Genomic DNA, 10,152 nt, shown 5'->3' on the forward strand with positions numbered 1-10,152 from the left:
TCCTTTTCTGTTTTGGTTCTTTTTATTTCTGTGTCTTCAAGAGTACTTATTCGTTCTTCCATTTCATCTATTCTGCTTTCATTGCTTTTCCCAGAGTTCTTTAGTTCCTCCATTAATTCTTTGATCTCTTGCATTTCTTTTACTTCCCTCTTTAGGGACTCAATTTCATTCTTCTGACCATTGTTTTCCCTCTTTAGGGACTCAATTTCATTCTTCTGACCATTGTTTTCCCTCTTTAGGGACTCAATTTCCTTCTGATCATTGTTTTCCTTTATGACTTCTGCCACTTTTTTAATCAGGGCAATTTTAAATTCTCTTTCTGGAAGGCTCAGAATTTCTTCCAAGTTACTGTCGTTGCAATCTGGAGGGTGGTTTTCTTTTTGCGGTGTGCTTCTTTCCTGAGGCATTGTTAGGTTGCGTGTGGTTCCTCTACTCCCTACTGTCTGTTTTCTAATTTGTCGTATGCATTGGGACACTGTGTTGCTCGGACTGGCCGTCATCTTGGGTGAACTTCTCCGCTCCCCTCTGGCTCCTCCAGGAACCATCTCTGGCTTCTGGAGGGGCTTTCTGCTGGTTTTAGGCAGTCTTTACTGAAGAAATGTCCCTATTCTAAACTGGCGAAGCGGGACGCAGTCCCTGCGCATCCGGTCTCAGGCACACTCTTCTGCGTGCCCGGTCTGCCCCGTACGTGGGTGCCTGCTCCCTCTGTGGGCTCAGACTGCTGGTTGGAAGGGGCCTGGCGTGGGCTAACTTCCCAGCTGGCCACTGGGTCCTCCAGAAGCCTTCTGCCCTTTTCAAGAAGTCTTAAGAAATTTCCCTGTTCTATGGGGTGTTAGTGACTTTTTTTCTGGTCACTAGGTGGTGCCAGAGTTCTCTCCTATTGTCCTTGGGGGGCTGTTTTTCAATCCCCCCACCCCCGTGGGACAGGGAACAGAGAGCGAGAATGGTAGGGCAAACCTCAACGGCTTTGGGGTGGTGTGTCTGCCTTGTGCCCCACCGTCGTGGAGAGCCCACGCCCAGAATTTCGTGCCCCGGGTCTCAGTTCAAAGCCCTCAGGTCCAGGACGCGGGCTGTAGCCCAGTTCAGTGGCGCGGGAATGGCGCCTTTTGCACCCAGCTCCCGTGCCTGGGCGCCTGGTTCCTGCTTACTCAGTGAGGGACTTTCACCCCCGTGAGGGCCTCTGCGGGTCTCCCCGCAAGCCTAGGTCACAGGCGCGGGGGCCTGGGCAGCCTCGATCCCGGTCCGCGTTTGCTTTTCAAGCGCGGCAAGTGCGCCGCTTTTCCGCGCAAGCTTACCGGCAGCCTGGGCTGTGTGTGCGTCTCCCGGGGTCTTTGTTCTTCTCTAATGGCGCCCGGAGCGGTTCGCTCACCGCCGTGGCGAATCCTGCAGGGTTCTCCACAGCTCCCGTTCACGGGGTGTGGTGGCTGCAATAGTTCCTTTCCACTCACAGTCCCGCTTGCTGCGTCGTTTGTTCTTGTTGGTCGTTTTAGTTTGTTGTTTTCCTCCTCTCTGCGGGTTGGAGAGTGCCGACTCTGTGGGCGGGGGAGGGGAGCAGGGTTCTGCGCTTTCCTCCCTTCTGGTCCTCTTTTATGGCCACTTTCTTCTTCGGGCAGTTTGCTGGCGTCACCCGTTTATCTTCTGTGTCCCACTTCTCACTGGGACCTGCTGCTTTTCTTCCCTATTAACTTTTTTTAATGGGAGATCTTACTCGCAGTGTCTCCTCACCGCCATGTTGCTCCGCCCCCCGGGTTGGTACTTTTGTGAACTACTTTTCCCTTTCTTAGATGAAGTTTGAAGGAATTTAGAAATTTGCCCAAAGTTGTAATCCAAATAAGGTGCACCTAGATTGGAATTCTGCTAAGATGCTTCCAGTTTTCAAACTCTGTGCCACTGGTTTCCAATTAGAGATGATTTTTGCCTTTTGGATATTTGACAATATCTCAAGTGATGCTCTAATGTACATTACAGCACCTACGCTGTAAGAATCCCCCCACGTGTCAACATGAGAATATGACAAAAGCTAGTCTTGAATAGCATTTTTCCAACCCAAAGCTCATATGAACCAGCTAGGATTCAAGTTCAAATGCAAATTTTGATTCAGCAGGTCCTTGTGGGTCCAGAGGCTCTGAAATTTTAAGAAGCTCTTGGGGGTGGTGTTGCTGCTGCTGTGGATGGCATTTGTTCTACTCTTTGACTAGACAGTTGTGCTACTGCATTAGTCAGGTGTAAGGTAGTTTAAGTCTTCTGAACCAAAAGTCTTTGATTGTCATTTTAGCAAATAGTGTATTCATTTACTCCATAGCTATTATAAAGGTTGTGTTTATTTTATGTAAGTACCCTTGAACGACATCAAATAATATATTTCTTGAAAGGATGCTATTTGAGTATTTAAAAAAAAATTCTTAAAAGATCTATTTATTATGCATACAAGAGCTGGGGTACAGGCCAGAGGTGTGGTGGGGAAAAAGGATTCACCAGAGACAGAGTGGGAAACAGAACAGGCCGACTGACTGAAATACACTGCTGAGGGGAGCAGCAGGCGAGACAGGGGAGGTCTGCTGTGCCATGTGGGTAGCTTCCTGGCCAGGGATTGAACTCATGATGCAGAGGCTTTGTATTGCTTCAGAGTGAGGTTCTTAACCCCTTGCACCACCAGGGAGGCCCTATTGAGTCTTTAATATAGGGCTTTTGAGTGGCACCAAATAATATATTTCTTGAAAAAATTTTCAAAATAGAAATTTATTATTTTAAACGTGGTAACATTAGGATTCTCCCCATCAGTTGTCTCCATTGTGGGGTACCCACCACCAAACCACCATAGTCCATTGTACTTCCTTCCCTCTTTTCTCCTACTCCTTCCTCACTCCCTCATCCCTTTAAATAGTTCAGTTCTATAGTCAGTTTTCATTTTCATTCTTTTTTTTCTTTTAAGCATCCTTCTTTATTTTTTCACAATAGGAGGATTTCTCCCCTCATGTGTGGTCACCATAGTTTTCCCACAACCAAAGCATCCCTTGTCCTCCACCACCTTCTACTGTGCATCCCCACTTTCTACTCTACTCTTCTCCTTTCCCTCCCCTCCTGAATATCTCAGATCTAAGGTCTTCCTTCAAGGGTTAGTCTTACAGGTTGTCTTTATCTGAACCTTTGTTTGGTTTCCTCTATATTCCACATATTAATTAAACCATTAGGTATTTATCTTTCTTCTTTGCCTTGCTTCACTTACAGTAATCCCTTTCAGATCCATCCATGTTGCAGCAAATGGCATGAGGTTTTCCTTTTTGATCACTGAGTAGTGTTCCATTGTATATATTTCTGAAAAATATTTTAGCACACAGAGTAAAATCACCCAAAGATATTTGCATTATAATCCTTGGTAACTTTGAATGTTTTTTTAAAATAGAAAGTTGGAATTAAGGTAGCAGAAACAGTAAGATTGCCTATTGGCTGATCTAAAGGCAAGAAGATTGGTAATGATTATGCAGGTGGGACTAATGTACTCACCATGGACCTTTGAATGTGAAAGAGGAAGGCAGAATAGTTGGAATTGGAGAGATTTGAAGATCTTACTGCTGGATTTGAAGATGGAGGAAGGATGGTGAGCCAAGGAAAAATTGTGGTCACCAAAATTATAGAGAAAAGTTAAAAAAGACTGTTCTGGAGCTTATAGAAGGAACCTGGGCCTGTAAACATCTTGATTTGAGCCCAAAGAAACTCATTTTGGAGTTCTGACCTCCCAAACTGAATATAAATTTGTTTCATTTAAACTCCTAGTGTAAACCCACATATTTATGGACAACTAATCTTTGACAAAGGAGCAAAGAATATGCAATGGAACAAAGACAGTTTGTTCAATAAATGGTGCTGGGAAAACTGGACTGCCACATGCAAAAGAATGAAGCTAGACTACTACCTATACCATGCACAAAAACCAACTCATGGGTCTCCCTGGTGGTGCAGCAGGTTGAGCGTTGCTCTGTGAAGCTGTCCACAGCCTCTGCAGCGAGGTTCAATTCCTGGCCAGCCACATAGAAACCCACATGGTGCGGCAGACCTCTCCTGTCATGCCCCCTGCTCCCCTCAGCGCTGTCTTCAATCCGTCTGCCTGTTCTGCTCCCCGCTCTCGCTGGTGAATTCTCTCACCTTCCCGCTCCTCTGACATGTACCCCAGTTCTTGTATAAATAAATAAATCTTAAAAAATATTTAAAATGGGTAAAAGACCTGAATGTAAGACCTTAAACCGTAAAATATATAGACGAAAATATAGGCAAAACACCATACAACATATATGTCACTAACAATTTTAAAGGCACATCCCCCTAAAGCAAATAAAATGAAGGAAAAGATAAACAACTGGGATTACCTCAAACTAAAAAGCTTATGTATAGGAAAAGGTGTACTAATCAAAACTAAGAGACACCCTACTGATTGGGAGAAAATTGTTGCATACAATACAACTGATAAGGGACTGATCACAAAAAATCTAAGAAGAGCTCATATAACTCAACAAAAACAAAGTAAACAATCCAGTCAAAAAATGGGCAGAAGAGCTAAAAAGAAAATCCTCCAAAGAGGAAATGCAAAATGGCCAAAAGGTATATGAAAAAATGTTCAACATCCCTTATAATCAGGGAAAAGCAAATCAAAACCACAATTAGATATCACCTTATACCAGGGAGAATGGTGGCATTAAAAAAGCAGGAAACAGGAGAGTTCCTTTTTCTCCACAACCTCGCCAACATTTGTTGTTGCTAGTTTTTTTAATATGTGCCATTCTCACTGGTGTAAGATGGTATCTCATTGTAGTTTTGATTTACATTTCCCTGATTACAAGTGATGTTGAATATTTTTTCATATGCCTGTTAGCCATTTGCATTTCCTCTTTGGCTGCATTTCTGGTGGGAGTGCAAACTGGTCCAACCACTATGGAGAGCTATGTGGAGATTTCTAGACCTACTAAAGATAGAGCTTCCATATGATCCAGCAATTCCACTCCTAGGTGTTTACCCATAGGACACAGAAACATTAATTCCAAAGGGCACCTGCATCCCTATGTTTATAGCAGCACTATTTACAATAGCTAAGCTTTGGAAACAACCCAAATATCCAAAAATAGATGACTGGATCAAGAAGATGTGGTACATACACACAATGGAATATTACTCAGCGATCAAAAAAGATAAACACATGCAGTTTGCAGCAACATGGATGGAGCTAGAAGGGATCATGCTCAGCGAAATAAGTCAGAAAAAAAAGAAAAATACCGGATGATCTCACTCATAGCAGGAATTTAGAAAACCTAAATAAGGAACCAGGAAAAAGACTAATTAATGCAAAGTAAAAATAAAAATCAACAAGCAACTATAAACCAGAGACACACTACGGCGGGGGAGGAGTGGGGAGAGGAAGGACTAGGGTCAAAATAAGGTGGGGGTGCAATTGTATGGGGAATATAACCAAAATGGAAATGCATACATTGTACAAAAAAGAAAAACGATGTAAGAATTATATAAAATAAAATATTAAAAAAAAGCAGGAAACAATAAATGTTGGAGAAGATGTGGAGAGAGAGAGTAACTCTCTTACAATGCTGGTGTGGATACAAACTGGTCCAACCCCTATGGAAAGCTGTGTGGAAGTTCCTCAGTCTACTAAAAATGGAGAACCATATGAACCAGTCTTTCCACTCCTAGGAATCTATCCAAAGGACACAAAAGCATTAATTCAAAAAGATACCTGCACCCCTATGTTTATAGCAGCACTATTTACAATAGGTAAGCTATGGAAACAACCCAAATGCCCCAAAATAGATGACTGGATCAAGAAGACGTGGTATATATACACAAAGGAATACTATTCAGCAATCAAAAAAGATAAACTCATGCCATTTGCAGCAATATGGACTGAACTAGAAGGGATCATGCTCAATGAAATAAGCCAGAAAGAAAAAGAAAAATATCAGGGTTTCACTTATAGGAGGAATACAGGGGAATCAAATAAGTAATCAGGAAAAAGAATAATAACAACAATTAAAACAATAATAGCAGGCAACCATAAATAAGAGAGGGGAGGGGGAGGAAAAGGGATCAAAATGGGAGAGAAGAGCACAAGGGACTATGATGAAGGTTCACGGGTGAACTGGAGGTAGGAATTTTACAGGGACTACACAATGATATAAAATACATATATATAAAAGGTATACACACACACACACATACATATATATATATATATATATATATAAGAAATGCATAAAAACCTAGTGTGAAACAATAATAGAAATACATACTCAGGCAATTTTTTTTTTTGGAGGAAATGGAATACAAAGCCTCTGAGTTAATTCATTTATCTTCCTTGTATAAGGGCACTTTTTGTTGAATCTCATATTAACTAGAAGAAAATTTTTAAGTCAATTTTGAGATTATGTTCAATTAACTAGTACAGAGAATTCCCCACTGGATAAATGTAAGCACAGTGTGACTCTGGGACACTGAGTATTAATAGGAAAAATAATTCATTATTAAAATGAAGGTCACCTGCCACTCAATCAATATGGTACAATGCAACAACAAATGAAAGACAAAAATCATAAGATCATCTCAATAGACACGGTAAAAGCACTTAACAAGTATCACCATCAATTCATGATTAAAAAAAACTCAATAAAGTGGGTATCAAAAGAATATGCTACAATAAATGAAGATGATATATTATAATCCCACAGCTAACATCACATTCACAGAAGAAAACCTGAAAAAATTTTTCTCTAAGATAAAGAACAAGACAAGGATGTCCACTTCACCACTTTTGTTCAACATAGAACTGGAAATCCTAGTTAGAGCAGTAGCTCAAAAAAAAAAAAAAAGCCATCTAAATCAGAAAGGAAGAACTAAAACTCTGTTTGCAGAAGACATATTATTTAATGATAACCAAAATGATCAGAAAAAATGTCAGAAGTAATAAACTAACTCAATAAAGTCCCAGGACTTAAAATCAATATACAAAGATTAGTTGCATTTCTAAATACTACAAGAAATTAGGAAAACAATTAGGAAGAAATTGGAAAACAATTCCACTTACAATGATATAAAAAAAGTGGAATACCTATGAATAAATTTAACCAAGCATATGAAAGAGCTGTACACTGAAAACTGTAAGACTGATGAAAGAAATTGAAAAAGACATAATAAATGGGTAGTCTGTGCTCATGGATTGGAGGTATTGATGTTGCTTACAAGGCCATATTACTTAAAGCAATCTATAGATTCAGTGCAGTCCCTATGAAAATAGCAGTGGATTTTCACAGAAACATATAATTTAATCTTACAATGTGAAAGTAACCACAAAACTAAATAACTAAAGCAATTTTGTAGGGGGACCATCTTTTGATTAAGATGAAGAATTTCCTGAGCACAAAGAAAGTATACAGTAGATGACCTGAAAAAATTCTTTTCATTGACAATTTAGTGTTTTTGACAAAGTTTAGAAAAAGGGAGGTTATTCCTTTAGAGAAGTAGGTGAGGTATAATTGTAGGTAGCACTGAAATTTTTCAAGCAAGAAAAGGAAAATGATTCAGAAAGGAATATAAATACACCAAGCATTTATTCCAATAGGTACATACCCTATCACACATTGGTGCATACCCTATTGTCCATTGGCTCAATGGACAGCATGAAAAGGAAATATTTTGCACAGTAATCAAATGTGTGATTTAAAATTGTGTTTCATCACATTCAAAGCCTTTTTCTAGCTCAAGACCATAGCAGATAAATCTATTTATTAAATTTTGATTTCCCATGTCGGCTCTATTGGGAGATATATTTTAAAATTGATTCGTGTCAGTGATTATGGTAGGCATTGTGCACATCAAACTAAAATACAGAATAAAAGCAGGAGGTCAGATATAAAACACACCAGCATGTTGAAGTTTACATTATCAGTGAGGTCAGGTTAGGTATTTAAACAACAGAGTAACAGACCCAATGAGAAATCTGTGGTTTCCAATTGTTCCACTAAAATAAAACTATATTAATGGGTTTAGTGCCAAGTATAGTTTTATTCCATATGTGTAACACAACTCATGATTATTTTTTTCAGGAAAAATAAAGAAAAATATTTGGGATAATGTATGTTACTTGAGAAAAAATTATTCTTAATGATATGCAGTGCTACACTAAAATATAGGAAATTACAATCATTTCTGAAACAAGTTTTGGAAAAACATTTTGGAAATAGAATTGGAGAGACCAAGTATGTATCAGAGTAGAAAGCATACTAATGTGAGTTAAATAATTGTATAGGGAATTTTATTGGCTAGAGGTCAATGAAATGGAAATTCTGGGATATAAATCAAAAGAACAAGTTCAGTTACCCTGGTGTGATGACACAATAGCAATTTTTGGTTCAAAAATTTTCAGCCCTGCACTTGCAGGCATTTCTTCAGCTCCAGACAATTTTTGTAATATAGCAGCCACCCCAAACATTTTTCTTAGAGCCCCTTTTATGTCTCTGTTCCTCAGACTGTAGATGAAGGGGTTCAGCATGGGTGTGACCACAGCGTACATCATCGAGGCTATTGCACTTGAGTGTGAGCTGTGAGGAACGGCAGAGCTAAGGTACACTCCAAAGGCAGTGCCATAAAATAAGGAGACAACTGAGAGGTGAGAGGCACAGGTGGAAAATGCTTTATGCTTCCCCTGAGCTGAAGAGATTCTACGTATGGAGGAAACTATTTTAGAGTAAGAGTAAAGGATCCCAGTGAGGGGCCCCCCAGCCAGGAAAACTGTTACCAAATACGTCACCAAGTCATTAAGAAAGGTGTCAGAACAGGAACACTGAAGAACCTGGCTGATTTCACAGAAAAAATGGGGGATTTCCGTGTTTGAACAGAAAGACAGTCGCAACACCATTAGGCTTTGTAATAAGGGATTCAAGACACCCATGCTCCAGGACAGCAGGACCAGCAGTCCACAGAGCCGGGGGTTCATGATGACTGTGTAGTGCAGCGGGTGGCAGATGGCCACAAAGCGGTCATAGGCCATCACGGTTAGCAGGAAGTCATCCAGCCCTGCAAAGAGAATGAAAAAATACATCTGGGTGATGCAGCCTTCAAAGGTTATGGCTTTGCTCTGTGTCTGGATGTTGACCAGCATCTTGGGGATGGTGGTGGAGGTGAAACAGATGTCCACAAAGGACAGGTTGGAGAGGAAGAAGTACATGGGGGTGTGGAGGCGGGAGTCTGATCTGAAGGCCAGGATGATGAGCAGGTTCCCCAACACAGTGATGAGGTACATGGAGAGGAAAAGCCAAAAAATGAGGGGCTGCATTTTTGGTTCATTTGATAACCCCAGAAGAATAAATTCTGAACTTTGAGTATCATTCCTTGCTTCCATGTAGGCCTGGCGATGACTAGGAAAGAAAAAAAAGTAATGATATATATTTTTCAAATGGACATTACTCACTTAGAAGAAATACTATTATGTATTTTTCTAGTGAAGAAATAAATACCAATATGATTTTATGGAATGTTTTCTTTTCTAATCTCTGTGTGTCTCTCCAATTGGCAGAGATCATGTACTCTGCAGTCTTAATGAGTTATTGTTTCAAACACATGAAGAATATATGTGAGTACTGGGCATCTTCCAGTCAAAGAGTATAGGATGCAGAGACATAAAAGTCTCGGTAATTCACTTAGAAAAATATCTAAGCAAATACAAGATCACGTGATGTATCAGATGGTGACTATTGCTATGGAGAAAAAGAGGGGTGGTGTAAGGAAAGAGAAGGTGAAGGTGTTATTTCTTTTTACTTATTGTTTAGGCAAAAGCTGTCAACAGGGCACATTTGAATAGAAGCCTCAGGAAGGTAGGTGGAGATGCAAAGTTATCCAGCAAACTGTGTACACGCAGGGGGAACCACTGAGCAAAATTCTTGAGGAAGATACTGTTTGTGATGTTTAAGGCACAAAAGGAAGCCAGTGCTTCAAGGTGAGTGAACAAGCAAGAGGGAGATGATGAGAGATGGTGTCAGAGATGTAGAGGGAAGAAGGGGCTCCCTGCTGCTCCCCAGGCTTCAAGAGCAGACACCCTCTACCATCTGCTGTTCCCTGCATTTTAGTAATGTTTCCAGGGAATTCCGTGAATAAAAATGA

The 10,152-nt window shown here is 40.3% G+C and overlaps 1 protein-coding gene across 1 annotated transcript; it reads right to left on the bottom strand.

Moving 5' to 3' along the window:
* Positions 1–8,365: 8,365 nt before the first annotated feature.
* On the bottom strand, positions 8,366–9,394 carry LOC311181598 (olfactory receptor 7A10-like; the record flags this gene model as incomplete). The annotated part of the gene is made up of 1 exon (XM_084250045.1): positions 8,366–9,394. One exon carries the CDS (start codon positions 9,392–9,394, stop codon positions 8,366–8,368), a length of 1,029 nt encoding a protein of 342 aa, XP_084106171.1.
* Between the last annotated feature and the right edge of the window lie 758 nt (positions 9,395–10,152).

This window comes from Talpa europaea (assembly GCF_964194135.1).
Source record: "Talpa europaea genome assembly, chromosome: 12".
Classification (NCBI taxonomy): domain Eukaryota; kingdom Metazoa; phylum Chordata; class Mammalia; order Eulipotyphla; family Talpidae; genus Talpa; species Talpa europaea.